This window comes from Athene cunicularia, assembly GCF_003259725.1.
Source record: "Athene cunicularia isolate RWA chromosome 4 unlocalized genomic scaffold, athCun1 chr4_part1, whole genome shotgun sequence".
In the NCBI taxonomy this organism is placed as follows: domain Eukaryota; kingdom Metazoa; phylum Chordata; class Aves; order Strigiformes; family Strigidae; genus Athene; species Athene cunicularia.
Window position 1 is genome coordinate 34,478,494 of NW_020799098.1, and position 15,228 is coordinate 34,493,721.

General features: G+C 36.6%; 1 protein-coding gene across 1 annotated transcript; it reads right to left on the reverse strand.

Annotated features, from left to right (window-relative positions):
- Positions 1 to 1,948: 1,948 nt before the first annotated feature.
- On the reverse strand, positions 1,949 to 15,147 carry C4H4orf47 (chromosome 4 C4orf47 homolog). Its single transcript, XM_026847113.1, has 9 exons — positions 14,893 to 15,147; positions 13,182 to 13,367; positions 11,908 to 12,127; positions 8,922 to 9,059; positions 8,757 to 8,832; positions 7,910 to 8,089; positions 5,759 to 5,931; positions 3,865 to 3,913; positions 1,949 to 2,944 (listed from the first exon to the last, which is right to left on the reverse strand). The coding sequence occupies exons 2-8, from the start codon at positions 13,276 to 13,278 to the stop codon at positions 3,865 to 3,867; spliced, it is 933 nt and encodes a 310-aa protein (XP_026702914.1). The 5' UTR covers positions 13,279 to 13,367; positions 14,893 to 15,147; the 3' UTR covers positions 1,949 to 2,944.
- Between the last annotated feature and the right edge of the window lie 81 nt (positions 15,148 to 15,228).

Consider the following 15,228-nt stretch of genomic DNA (forward strand, 5'->3'; position numbering starts at 1 on the left):
CGGGGCGGCAAGGAGGCAGCAGCCCCCGCCGTGGCGTGGCCAGAGCGGCCTCCGGCGGAGCTGCCGGCCGGCGGGGCGGTGCCGGAAGCCCCTCGACCGACGTGCATGTTTTGGTTTTGGCGTGGTTGCTTCACCTCTTCCGAAGAGACACCCGCTCTTGGCGGGAGCCCGGGCTGCTTCTTCAGAGACCTGCCAGGCACCAGTGCTGCCGCAGAGCATCCCGTCCTGCGCCAGGAACTGCAACGGGGCTAAACCTAAAGCTGATGCTGGAAGGACATTTAGCTTTACACTTTGTTGGTTATAAACAGTTCTGTATGCCTACATGCCACTTCCATCTGGTCTGGCCTTCCTAAGAGAGAACTTGAGTAATAGGATATGTTTGGGAAATTAAATATTTCTACATTTAAGTTTTCTGTAAACAATCTCAGTCTTTTTCAGGCACAGTCTGAAATCCATGAGATACTAAATAAAAATATATTAGAAAGGAAAACTTCACTACATAGTTCAGCCAAGATTCCAATGACTTGCACACTAAGTGATGAATCTCTGGTATGTTTAACATACCGGTTTTATGGCCACACCTCGATTCCTGTGTTCAGTTTTGGGCCCCTCACTACAAAAAGGACATTGAATGACTCGAGCGCGTCCAGAGAAGGGCAACGAAGCTGGTGCAGGGTCTGGAGCACAGGTCGTACGGGGAGCGGCTGAGGGAACTGGGGGTGTTTAGTCTGGAGAAGAGGAGGCTGAGGGGAGACCTCATCGCCCTCTACAGCTCCCTGAAAGGAGGTTGCAAGAGAGCTGGGGATGAGCCTCTTTAACCTAGTAGTAAGCAACAGGACAAGAGGTAATGGCCAGGGAAGGTTTAGACTGGATATTAGGAAGCATTTCTTTACAGAACGGGTTGTTAGGGGTTGGAATGGGCTGCCCAGGGAGGTGGTGGAGTCCCCATCCCTAGAGGTGTTTAAGAGTAGAATCAAGTAGAATCATCTTTAAGCGCTTAAAGATATGGTATAGTTGGGAATGTCAGTTAATGGTTGGACTAGATGATCTTCAAGGTCCTTTCCAACCTAGTTGATTCTGTGAAAACAATCAAAGACAAACTGCAGTCTCCCTAAGTTCATTTATCCCTTGCTGGAAATATAATCAGTTTAAGACACTTGGTATTATGTGCCTGCTCCAAAGCCCAGTACTAAATTAAATGGGGCCTATGATAATTGTTTATGTTCTTTTAATGGGTAAATGGCATTGGAAGAGGTAAACTGTACAAGTCTTGATTGATAAGTGGCTCTGGTAACAATGTAGTTGTCTTGTGCTTCCAGTACTGCAATGTTTCACAGTTTTTCCAGCATGACAGTTTTTTGTACATTTGTTTTTAATTTTGTGGGGTAGCTTATGGAAAATCCTGAATCACTGCCTTTTAAGTAAAAAGTTCATCATGATCAACAACGCTATTCAGATGAGCATATGGAAGCAAATTCCAATACTGGAAATGTCGTCAGTGATATAAAAATTCCACCCAGGATTTCACTTAAAACCATAGCAACTGAAAAGGTTGAAAATTCAGAAGATCTGTTTGGAAACAACAAGATACTTGCAATCAAAAATGAACGTAAATGTGAACATTTGCTATCTGGCACTGATTTGGAGACAGAACAATTAAATGAGAAGGTCATTTTGAGTGAATATAAACATCATATACCTTTTCCCAAATTTGGGAAAGAATTTCATAAAATAGACAATACTTACTATCCTACCAGGTTGCTGAAACAAGAATTTCAGAAGTCAGTCTTTAATGATTTGGATTTGTTAGCAGATAATACAGAAAAATCTGGAGTTTTATCCAGAGAAAAATTAAATAACTTAAAAGAAAGTACAAAAATCGTGACCTCTTTAGATGAATCACATATTGGTTTAGTTCCAGTTAAAGAAAACGGCCATTCTTTAGATGGTCAGGTGTTTAACGCTTGCATAAGCATGAAGTTGCTTCAGATTGTAACTATTAGATTCTGGTCAGAATCAGTTATAAATGTGACTGGCTATATCTATACCATAAGGATGTAGGGAAGCTGTTACTATAAAAACAATGTAAGTGATGTCCAATGTCCTCCTTACCTTAGATAACTGGGTAAGGAAATTCAAGAAAGTTCTAAATTCCACCATCACAGTCAAAGGTACTGCCAAGAAGCCAAGGGACACAATTATCACTTGTAATCAAAAGCATACTGAGGCCCTAGCTAGAACTGGGTGTCAGCTCCTTGGGACCACCATTTTCTGGTGGGGACTTAATCAGTTGAAAATATTGGCTTCCACACGATGACCACATGAGGCTAGTCCACATACACTAACATTACTAAGCCAGATTGATTTTTTTTTAATTAAGCTCCCTACATTTTAATCAGCTTTCAGTATTTCCATCTTCTTAATGAATGAAAAGATTATTGAAATACAGAATAAAATAGAAGAGGAAGACTTGGAAAAAGAGACAGAATGACTTAAAGAAAAACTTCAGAGCAGTCTTCATCAGCTCTACTACATCAGAACAGCAGTTAGGAGGAAGCAGTTTAGAAGTACAGTGCAGTTCAATCTACCTAGGAATGCTGTGTCTGCAGACTTCAGAAGTGAACAACATGGCAAAGGCTCCTGATACTCTCTACAAAGATGACATTAAGGTACCCAAGGTCAGCACCAGTACCATTATCTAACAGAATGTATAAACAAAGAAAGAAGGAATTCTGTTATAGGTCTTTGGATAGAGAAATCATCAAAATTCGTGTATAAATTAATATTTTAAAATATTGTTGAGTCTTATTGATCTCAAGGTAAGGGATTTTATGCTTCAGCACATGCTGGAAGACCTGACCAACAATTCTTGGGTTTAGTTTTCTTTTCACTGATGACAGGAAATGTGAGATCCAGTCTGGAATTTCTTTTAAAAACTATGATTCTGTGAACAGCAGTAAGGATACCATTTCATGAATATTCTACAGTGGTACGATAAATCTTTAATAAAATTAATAAATTTTGTCTTCATGTAATAACTCAGATAAATAAATGATGAGGGTTTTTTAAATTTTTCTAGTAAATTAGCTTTGATTTACACAAATTTCTTGGACCACATCTAAAAACCTGACAAAAATTATTACGATGGAGGTGAGATGCATTTAAGATCACAGTTCCACCCAAGAAGCTAGTTTGAAAGATGGATCAGATTTGTTCGGAACCTTCCATGTACGCAAAGTGAAATTAAGCTGCTCTTGCACAATATGGCAGCATTTATGGTTGTCAGGAAATTGAGGAAGAGCAGTAGATAGATGCTGGTAGAGACGACAACTCCCTTCATAACAGCCTGCTTGAGGTCTGGTTTTTAACAATGGTTGATCATTTTGAGAAGGTCATCAAAGCTAAAAATTACCTATTTTTAAGACAGTTCATACACAAATTATAATTGAAATAAAGTGCAAGTTGTAATTCTACTAAAGGGAAATAATGACCTTAGTTTCACTGTGGGCCACGTAACTAACTTGGTTAATACATACACAGATACTCACTTTATGCACTTTCTTCCACTGCAATATATAGTCTATTTGCAACCTAATTTATTCCCATTTCCTAAAAGTATGTTTCAAAAGTCCAGTTAAGCAGTAAGATGAAAATTTATATAAAAGCATACACCCTTGGGCTTAATAAATAGATTTTCTTGAAATGTTTATTATAGCTTTATATTTAGAAGCAAAAGCTTGCATTCTCAGTAATTAAACAGATTGGATTGCCCTATATACTCAGATTCTACTTTTCACTTTTTTATTTGCTTTGTTAACAGCTTACATAGTCTAAAATGTATACCCTTCATTTCACCTTTTGTACTTAATAAGATGTCAGCTGTGCAGTCTTGTAGTTCTTTACATTTAATGATCTGAAATGTAAATGAAGAGAAACTTTTAGATTTTTTATCTGAAATCTAAATGAAGAGAAACTTATCTAGATTTTTGTAGAATATCACTGTACAAATTGCAAGAGTTTCTGTAAAAGGAAAAAAATTGGTATACCCAGTCCAGTAATTAGATTTAATTACTTGAATCCTCATAAAAGTCATATTTATTTAAATAGAATCCTGTGTGACAGCAAGAATCTACACTAGCAAATCCAATTATAGGATTATGGTCCAAATATCAGAAGATTTCCATTGGAAAGTACATAAAGAACCATAATTCAGTGGTTCAGATGATTTGAAAAATGGCTTACCACATTTATTAAAATCTATGAGCTATAAGCTTCATACTTCTACTAAATTCAGTTCACAATTCTCATTCTATTAAACATAGGAATAATGAACCAAAAATAAATACATTCTTTGAAATTCTTAGGAGAGAAATAGCAGTGTAGAACTTGAAATACTAGTTTTAATTTCTCTCTGCAGAATTTCTGTTGGATATGTGAATTTTTTTTCTTTACAAATATTTTTAATGAGTCCACCATTACTGTTTCTGTGAGCACAGTGATACTTCACAATCAGTCCCCCCCCTTTCAATTTTGAATCCTACTTCACATACAGTTAGGGTTTTTTTCCCATAAAAACATTTCATTTGGGAACATGAATTTTTATTCTGTTGATAAAACATTAATACAATTACACTGTTAAGAAGGCTACTCAGACCAATATGCCATTATTTTTCCCTTTTACTAGTTTAAAAACACCAATGCATGCATGAAAGGTTGTACTTTCTTACATCAGTGTTGGTAGTTGCCACACTTTTTGGTGTACCAAAAAGTTATTTTCAATTCTTTATTACTTTCCATTAGTAACGAAAAGCGCTTCTGGTTCTGCCTTGTCAGTGTAAATAAAACTATCCCTGTAACTTAAAAAATTATTATGCAAATGCCAATACATGGTGAAATAAAGTAAACAGAACAGCAGTGGGTGAATACAGGACGTGTATTTTTAAGACTTCATGTATGATATGTAAAAGACATTACAAATTACAAATGTGAAGCAGATTCCTCTAAGACCATTTTTCAATTTTTTATCAAGTATTTCCAAAATATTTCATGTTACTCATGGAGTACGCAAAATCATATGCTTAACTGTTCTCCATGTAGTCTTAGAAGTCTGTGTTTACAAGTGAGTTCTCTAAAATAACTCTGAAGAACACAGTCTTGGTTTTCTGCTTGAATTACAACAGACCCAAAACCAGAAAATAAATTTATTTAATGGTTATAGCTTAGTAAGATTAAAAAAAAAAAAATTATGTGCTTATCTACCCATATACATATACTGTGTACTATAAATCTCCTCTAGCATTGCACAGTGACACGTTTGTAGTTAGGAATCCAATTTGGGTGCTGCTGTTTCAAAAGCTTCATGGGCTTTGATTCTCTAATATGTTTGCCAGCAGAGGGAGCCAATTTTATTCTATAGACATAAGGGAAAACAAAGACAGATTTTGTTTTTAACAGAAACATTCTGGGTCTTTTAACATTTATCAAATCAGAAAGGAATAAAAATAATAATTTTTCAGTGACATCTATAATAGCATGATTTTGAAGGTCTCTATGATCTGTATAGCCTTATAAAGTAACCTGAATTTACAGAAAAGAATAGGAATACATTTTGAAAGCCAAGTTTCTTATACATTTCTTATCATTTTGTTAATAATTCATTCCTTCATTTATTCATTTAGTTTAGACTAATAAGCAGCTGTGCTAATGACTTCTGGTAGATGGCATACATGAAACATGAACAAAAAGTAAAGGAGCTTACCTTGTGACATTTAGAGTTATTATGCTTCTAACAGGTCTGCTTTTTGGTCCAGCAGGAGGACGAAAAATCTGTCGTCCTTTATTAGTTGTGACAGCATCAGATTTTTTAATTTCATAAGGGTCAGTGGAATGGCTTGGGTAAGGATCAAATGTGCCTCCTTTCATGCCCCCTGACTGAAAAAAACGAACTTTTTGAAGTGCCAATTTACAATATAACTGAGTTAAAAATATTTTTCATGCAAAAGCAAGTAAGAATACTGAATAGCAGACTGCATCATATTATGTAAAAAAACACAAACCAAATATGCCTTAAATTTGCAGTGGAAACTTTAAGAAACATTTTAGTCATTATTTTGATGAATTATTAGTTTTAAATGTTCTTTCATAAGTCTGGATTTTGAGGGAAGTATCTTAAAAATGTGACAGAAAAATTAAAAACATAACTCACTAAAATGAGCTATGTTGTGACAAGAAAAAAGGGAATACCTATGTCACTATTAGTTTACCAGTGCACCTCCACATTGTACTGGTGTAGGGATTGTTACATACAGCAGGGCTTAGGCATTATTATCAATATGCTTTCTGACATACAGGGTTGAATATAGCACTGACTTTTCCTGAAATATTATGTCCACTAGTACTACAAGAGTGGCAAATTTTAGTCAAAAAATATGCAGAGACCTGATTAATTCCTTGCAATCCTCTAGTACAGCTAAACCCCACAGTGGTGAGGCTGCATTCCTGAAAAGTGCAGCAGTAAGCAATTCAATCAACAATAAAGCTATTTTTCCCATAAGAATTTATATAGCAGAGAGGAACAGTGTACAGTAGCTTGGGAAGTACACATAATTTAAATATAACAAGGAAAGCATATATGGTAGGTATGAAGGATGGGGAGCCTGAAGCAGGATCACCAGCACTGTCAGTCAGACAAGGTGCTGACTTTCTAGCAGCTAACTTTTCCGAACACATTTCCATTCTGAGATATCCCAGCTGCCTCATCTAATGAGGCCAAACAGCCCACACAATTATTCATGTGTTAGCTTTTTGCTGTCTCTTCCTGAATAGTTATATTTTCCCTGCTATCGTCATCTTCCTGAGATCAATCAACGTCAGTCAAATAAGTCAAGGGTGAAGGACATAATAATAGGAAAACAGTGATTAGCAGAGCATAGTATTAAATGACTGACAATGGAACTCCAACATGAAGAGCTGAAAAGGGACAGATTAAGGGGTGTTACTGTATTAGGTATCTGGAGTCGTTTAAGAGAGATATATTTATGCATCTTGAACCCATTTCAAAGTGAAATTAAGGTTTAGCCTAAGGTGGATGGCATAAATCTAGTATCTTATCTCAAAAAAATATATCATGATGGAATGCAGAAATATCCATTTAGATTTTAAGAAATAATGGCAGTAAGCAACTGTAACTAATGAACTATGTTCCTATATATTCTTCATGCTGGCTCCAGGCTTTATTTCTTATGCTGTCTAAGCCCTCCCACATATATTTATTCTCATCCTTTTCCTTCTTTTCTCCTAACTACTGAAGAATTGGAAAATTCTAAAGCAGATTCCAAATTTGTGTCTGCTGATAGACAAGCAACAGGTAACTCCTGAGTTTGTTCAGCAGCCTTTCCCTGAGCAGAGGAACTAACCTGAGGTTTTCTGCTCCTTCCAGCTATCCATTCCCATTCTAGAAATTATCTTTTAGATGTTCGTCTATATAGGCTAGGAGTAATGAGCTGGTTCAAAAATATATGAGTAACTGACATAATCCAAAATAGGAGCATATTTCATTTTGCTACAGTAATCTAGTTTTACTGTCACTTATTGTATAACCTTCTGCTTTGTGCCTTTTTGTGGTGTATGCAGTCATTAACTGTATGTTAACATAATTGTGCAGATTTTAAAGAGAAACACTTTTTACATTACTTTGAAACTGGTCAGCAGTTGTTGGGTCAAACAAGATGTCATTGCTCTGTAAATTGAAAACAAAGTAAATGGAATAATATCTTTTCTAAGAAAAATAAGAAACGAATAGCAAAACCAAATATTTATTTCTATCTTATGTAGTATAACCAAATTCAGGTATTTCAGGAAATACCTGAATATTTATCTTCTGTCTCCAGTAGCTCTAAGACAAACTAACCTTTTTAGCAGGAGAACTTGGTTTGAAAGGTGGTTCAGGTGGCTTCTCTGAAGGTGGTTTCTTCACAGGTGGCAAAGGTTTGTCATTCAAATAGGGATTAATGTCAAAATACTCCTGGGGATACAGATTTAGCTTGAAAGGCCCTCCTTTAACCAACCGTTTATGTTCCTCTTGCACTTTCTGTAAAACAAATATTTGGAAAGAAATAATCTTGAGGATTTTTATGGTATGTTAGTCTAAGAGAAAAACAGAATGCATTTAGATTTAGTCTTGGAGAATGTTCACTCTAACTTCTTTTGCACTGGATGCTTACTTCTGACTGAATTTGTCTCTCCTGCAGGTAAGTGAATTGTTTCTTCTAATCTTGTTCTTATCCTAGACCAAGAAATGTCCTCCTGCTGCCATTTTTCACTACATATGATGAAAATATACAGGATAACTAAAATCAGTGCAAGCAAATTTATGAGTTTTCTTAGATTTATAAACTTACATAACAAAAGGGACAGGCTTTTTTTATATAGCATCTATATATCATTCTTCTGGCAACAACACAGAAGTATTATTGTTCTTGCTATTTGCATTGTTTGGCCATTATTGCATTGTAGCTTGAGATCTCCAAATAAAAAAAAAAAAACCACAAATACTGCCAGATGTCACAAAGAAAAAATAATAAATTAACAATACCTAAATCTTTTTTATACAAGATGGTCATTAATTTGTTTTCCTTCTTCCACTTTGTAAATAAACATTTGTGATTTCAAGCTAAAGAAAACAGAGTACAAAAAGCTCATGTAAATTGTAATAAATAATCATAACACTAATACATAATAAAGACAAATATTTTTACCTTTGCATTTATTCTTTCTGCTTCATACCCATCAGCTTCATGCAAATATTGTTCACCTATGGTAAGGTTTGCATAACTGTAATTAACAAAATTAATTACTTAGGTGTTCACAACTCAAGAAACATTTAATAAAATACTCTGCAAGAAACAATATCGTAGAATTACCCATATCCAGTTCCTTTCTTTCCTGGATTAGTATAAAAATTCCTTCCAGGAGGAATGTATCTTCCTCTGGCTTTCAGCTGTGGACTGAAGTATGCATACGAACCTCCTATGGTTCCATAATAGCTGCCACGTCCACATCTGAAAATAGCAAAGGAACACATTAATTAATGTTTTGCAAATATTTCAGGCTTTTCATATCTACCGTGCCAAAATGACAGTAAGTAGAAAACCCAAACAATATATACATCTCAAGAGTTAAATATAAAACCAGATCGGATCCACCATCTGTGGATCTACTACAGCAATTCCATGCACAGCATTATGGACAAAAAAGAAGATAGTGGCAGAGATGGAGTTTCAAGGTGTCTTAAAAATATAAATATCCTTAATAGAGGTGGTTTTAATTTTGCACCAACAAGGTGAAGGAAAGCTGGTAGAGACAGATTCCAGAGACCCAGAAGAATAGGTTAAACAGATTTGATGCTTGATGACAAGAGGACAGTCTTTCCCACAAGTTTACAGAAAACAGTGTTAGTGTTGGAAGGGTACCTGTCTGAAAGGGTTTTTTTTCAGGGAGATGTTAGGGCTAGTTAACTTTCTGTCTTGTCACAGAAGGAAAGTAAAAGGAGGCACAGTTCATTCAGGAGAAAAGCCTCTGTCTACAAAGCTATGGGAGTTCACAAAAATGTTTTTTTGAAGACCAACTTGAAAATCAGTATTTGCTGACAAGTGTATGACATGCTCTTAAAGTACATGACCATAGAGCTGCTAAAGGAGAAAAGGACCAAAACAAATTAATGAAATAGCTGAGTGGCAATTTGGTCCACTAAACTGCAGCTACAGTGGTCCAAAAAAGCCCTAGACAACCAACCCTCTATGCCCATGCCTCAAAACCCCAAAACAGAACAGAAAAAATTAAACAGGGGCTACTGTATGAGATCTGTCAACTACTTCAGATAGCTGAGGTAATCTGCTTTGCCTGTACTGCCTGCAATTATTGTGGGGAGAGAGTAAAGTGTCTCAGTGAGGTCCTACTTAAAAGGGTCACTGATGAATACTGACAGGATTAGGATGCCAAGATAACATTTGTCATCTTTGCACAGAACTCTAACCTGCCTGTTCATTACCCTCCCTTTATTTAGGGACTTCATAAATAGAGATAAATCTATTATCACTATTTAGAGACTTCATAAATAGAGATAAAAATGGGCAAACTGGCAATGCACAGACAACCTTTATCTTGGTGCTCCCTAGCTCTTAAGCGTTTTATTTCATATTCTTTAAATGTCACTTGGGTGTGTAGGCTTTTTATATGCCAGTAACAAAATAACAGAGGACATGAAAATAGAAAAAAAAAGGCCCAGGATTCAGTCACGTCTTCAGAATATAACATCTTTGCAACCTTTCCATTTCAACCAACAACAAATGTGGCTCCAACGTAAAGGAAAGATTCCCAAGAGCCACTTATCATTCAGGCAGGCAAGAACAACTCAACGAACAGCAACAGAGCTTTGCGCCAGTTCCTTAGTTAAAAAGGGAGTCAGTTTTGGATGTAAGAAATGTATAACCGCTCTCCATAACTGCTTCAGGATTCCGTTAAAAGACAACCTATCCACTTATCCAGCCTCTGCTTCAGACTACTCTGTTAGTACAGATTTAGGGGAGGATAAAGACAATAAAGAACCTGTCCTAAAGTTCATGTCTAGAAGAATTCAAAGGTCTTACAACAAGAGTGAGAGCATGAGCTGCAGCACCCACAGCCAGCAAATGCATTTGTGGAGGCAGTACATGGAAGAAAGCACATGAGTGAGTCTTCATTGTAAGTGAGACCCCTCCACTGTTGGACTCAGAACCCAGAAAGTAAGTGAACAAGGGTCTCATTGACTGTAATGGATTTTAAATCAGTGCCTAGGTATTTCTAACAGTTAAACCCTTATAAATAATTTGGCTGCTATAAAGTTGTACTTGAAAGAATGTTTTGAATATAAGGCTCACGCATTGTCTATCCCATCAGAAATAGTACACATAGATGAAACAGAGGACCTACACATCATGTCTTCATTCCTATTAAAAGCTAAGATGTTCCCATAACATATAACAGAACATAGTTAATCCCTGCATCCTAAAGTATAATTACATAAAATAAACAAGAGGCTACTCTCCAAACTTTCCAAAAGCAAAGCTGCAGAAAGATATGACTAAATATAACCATGAGACTGTAAGAACTAGGCCCTGTACACAAATTGAATCCTCCCATGTCTTATTGCAGAAACAAGAACAAAATAAGACTATATAGTTATAATTAAGTAACCAGGCTATATATGTTTTTTACATGTGAATAATAATAGTTATATGACACCAACTGCATTGGTATCCTTTTGTCATGCAATTAATGTTGTGCAAATAGCAAAGATACATTTATTTTAATATTCTGCATATATTCCTCAGCTCTTTCATCTTCTGGTCATCCTGTAGGATAATTGGCTTTTTTTCTAGCAAAAAGATTATGGATATGGGTTTGCTGAAAGGAAAACATTGCCCCTGGTTAGTGGCCCCTTTTTCTACTGTTTATTCAATATATATGCCATCTCTGTTTTGGGAGGTTCAGAAATGGGAGGGAGAAGATATTGTATCTGACAAATTCCAATAGATTTCCTCCTAAATTAAATATTCATTTGTTAATTATCCACGCCCTTTTCCCATAGCCATCTTCATTTTCACTGAAAATAAAAAGCTAAGAGGTAATATACCTGTTTACAGCAAAATACTGTAGTTAAGAGCAAGCATCAGGACCTGATTTCTACCTGGGTTCAGCCTTCCCTCTGTTACTGCTCAAAATTATTTGCTCATTACTGACTAACACTACATTGTATAAACAACAATATTGTATTCTCTTTACAGGTTTTATAAGAAATAATCTGTGAAAATTATCTTTAGCATACAGAAAAGAAAAAGTGTCAATTTAAAACATTTTTACAACACTTACGGCAATTTGTCTCCATTACTGGGAAGAAAAGCTTTGCCCAAATTTTTCTTTGATTCTGCCAATCTATAGCGTCTCCTTAGCTGAACAGGGTTTGAGTAGGCTTCACCATTGAAAATCCTCACAAACTGAGGCTCAAAATAACCTGCCTGCAGAGCTGACAGTGTTTTGGTCCCCCCAGGTAACATCTGTCTGTTCTTGCTCGCAGCTTCATTAAAAGGGCCTTTAAAAAAGTAAGCACTGTAAATAACAGTTCGATATTAGTGCTCCTCTTAGCCTACATTTAAAAAACTAAGGTCTGGATCTGGGTGGCTCAAAGAATGTAATACAGAGCATTTAACTTACAAATCATGCAAGTAAATGGTTGTGTCTGAAAGACAATGCTATGAAAAGGTATTCACAGTACTTAGTTCTAGTTTTCTAACCCCTGCACTTGCTTTACCTGCAATGGAGAGAGATTTGTTACTCCAGACTACAATTCAGAGCCAGAGCTGATGCCTATTTATATACTATGAGTAATACTTAAGAGGAGCATCTCTCTTTCCCACTGATTACCAACCAGGTAGAACAGTTTAAGTGCCTCAAGTTGGGTTTTGAATCCCCAGCAGCTCAGTGTTGTACAAGTGTATCTTCTGGGGTTCTGGTAGACATGTTCATCACTGACACAATGACACAGCAGAAATGTCTGTGTTGAGAAGCCAGGATTATTTTGCATTATCACTTTGAAGCAGCTACTGAGGGTTAACCTCTGTAACCTTAATAGTTACAAAAATCACCTTTCTCAATGAGTATTCCCATTAAACAACAACAAAAAAGGATAATATTCTTTAAAAAGACATGATGGGCAATCTCACACATGTGAGTCAGATCAGAACAGAAAAAAAATTGCAACACATTTAAAAATAATGACAGTGTAATTGTCAATAACAGAAAACCTGCTGAAAAAGCAAACAAAAACCACCACTGTTTTTCACAAAAGCAGGAAAACACTGGTAACCTGCAGATAATTAATATCAAAAAGAAATGTATACACTAAAAGATTTTATCAGTCCACTATGCATACATATTTTTCATTTTTACTGGATTTCTCCTTTCTTTGATATATTTATTCCAACATATCAAGCCTTTCTCTTAATAATACAGACCTGAGCAAAGAATATGTGTGAAAAAGCAGTTCCCAACAACAACAACAAATTAGAAAATAGTGATTCTGAAAGCAGATGGATACTACAGGTGGTCCCTATCACTAAATAGTAATTAAAATTAAATGTACTTACGCATATGATGTGATACATATTTATCTCCAATGGTAATATAACCTATTTCACTGAAGAGGCCAATCCTCTCCATATCACTTTTCCTTTCCGCAGGCATGGCTGGATCTGTGACAGTGCACTGCACTAAAAGGGTTGAAGTATCCTTGTTTATCTGTTCTACTGCAAAAGTCTATAAGCAGTTCACACCTGTAAACGAAAAGCTTAAGTAAAATGCAAGAAGTTTTGGTTAAAAATATATTAATCTGAAGAATCTGAAAAAAATGGAAATCTGAAAAACAAATTAATCTGAAGAAAGTAATCTAGAATATGATTGACAGCTTTGATGCTTATGGGACAAATGGACTATGCAGGATTTAGACATCATTATTCCTCCTCTGTTAAACAAATTCAAAACATGAACAGAGGGAGAAAATCAAATGTATTCATAATACAAATGGTGCAAGTCTTACTGAATTTACAGTGTTTGGGACAAAATTTTTCACAGGTGTCTTCAGAGTACTAAGACGAGAGGTTTTGGTGGCATTAACAGCTAGTATAAAAACATGCCGAGCAGCCTCCTTCTTCATATTGTGGGTTATCTCTAGCAATGGTATAGAACGTCAGTATATGGACAAATCTGTGGTAAAACATGAAAGTGGAATTTTGGAAGCCCTCTAACTGATCCAAGACCAGGTCATGGTAAGTATCTCCAACTTCTTGCATTTAAAGCAAACGATTTACAGTAAATGTTAGCTTTTCCTCATCATCACCTTCACTGGAGCCTGATAGAACTAAGGAAAGTACCTAGTCAGCAAGTGAAACGAACTCTAGGGCTTGAAAAAAAGAGCAGATTTAGCACTAGGATTACCGGGGATCGGATTCCCAGAGTGAAAACTAGCAGAGCTGAGAATCAGAATCAGCTAGAGGAAGAACTGCCTTGAGGAGGAAAATACCAATATATGGTAAATTCACCAGGAATGGAAATTAAGGTAGAAGAAATTGGTTACTATGTTAGGAAAGCTATTTCTTGAAAGTCATGAAGAAATGTCAAAAAAATCAAGGATATGCAAACAAATAGCTGAAGTATTTTGTGTTCACACAGCTCAAAAGATAGCAAGGAAGTTAAGACATTAGGGTGGAACACAGATTAAAGACAATGTAGATCATGTCCCATGTTGGTATTAACTACAGGGGCAAAGGCAAGATGGAAGATAGGAATGAAAATATCTCAGACAGCGGAACTCTGAGAATATTATCACACATTAACTGTATCTGGCATGTTAGTGCAGAGCAGCAGCACAGCAGTGGAAATCTATGTAATATATAAAAATAATATGCTGGAACACTGTGTACGATGGAAGGGCTAGACACACACAGCTTATGCTCAGCACACAGGATGGATGGCATCCAGAAGTTTTTATAAGTTTGAAGCAATTTTTTTTTTTTTTTTCAACCTGTGGAGGTTCACGCAATGTAAAATGATCACAGCTTCATCAGGTAAACTCGGCACTGTTGATTATTGGTAGATCTAGACATTGGGCAAGCAACAACAAATAGCAGTGAAAGAAGACAGCAGTAAACTGACCCTTGGAAACAAAGTTTGGTTTGCGGTTATGAAGCTAGTTGACATTATTGATGAGGAGGATAGGAATGATTTATTGAAATTAGACCTGCAATTAAATTCTACAGTGTAAAGCAAAAATCACGGGATTAATGGGAAGGATCTCTGGACCTCAGCAGTTCGCTGCGACTGAGGAGATGCAAAGAGGACAAGCCTGGCCCTGAAGCAGCAGTGCTAGGAGGCAGCAGGTGGGCAAGCACGGCTCTGGAGCGTCCCCCAAGCAATTTGTAGGAAAGGTGAGGAAATAAATACCAGTATTTAGCCACAGAGCGCCAGTACCACATAAACTGGATTAAGCACAACTCCAGCTCGCTACCCAAACTAAAGCAAGCTCAACTCTACGCACCGCACCAGCCCACCGGTACGTGCGGCAGCCCCGCGGAGGACGGAGGGCCGCTGAGCCCGGAGGCAACCGAGCAGCGCCGCGGCACCTCCTTGCCGGTGCCT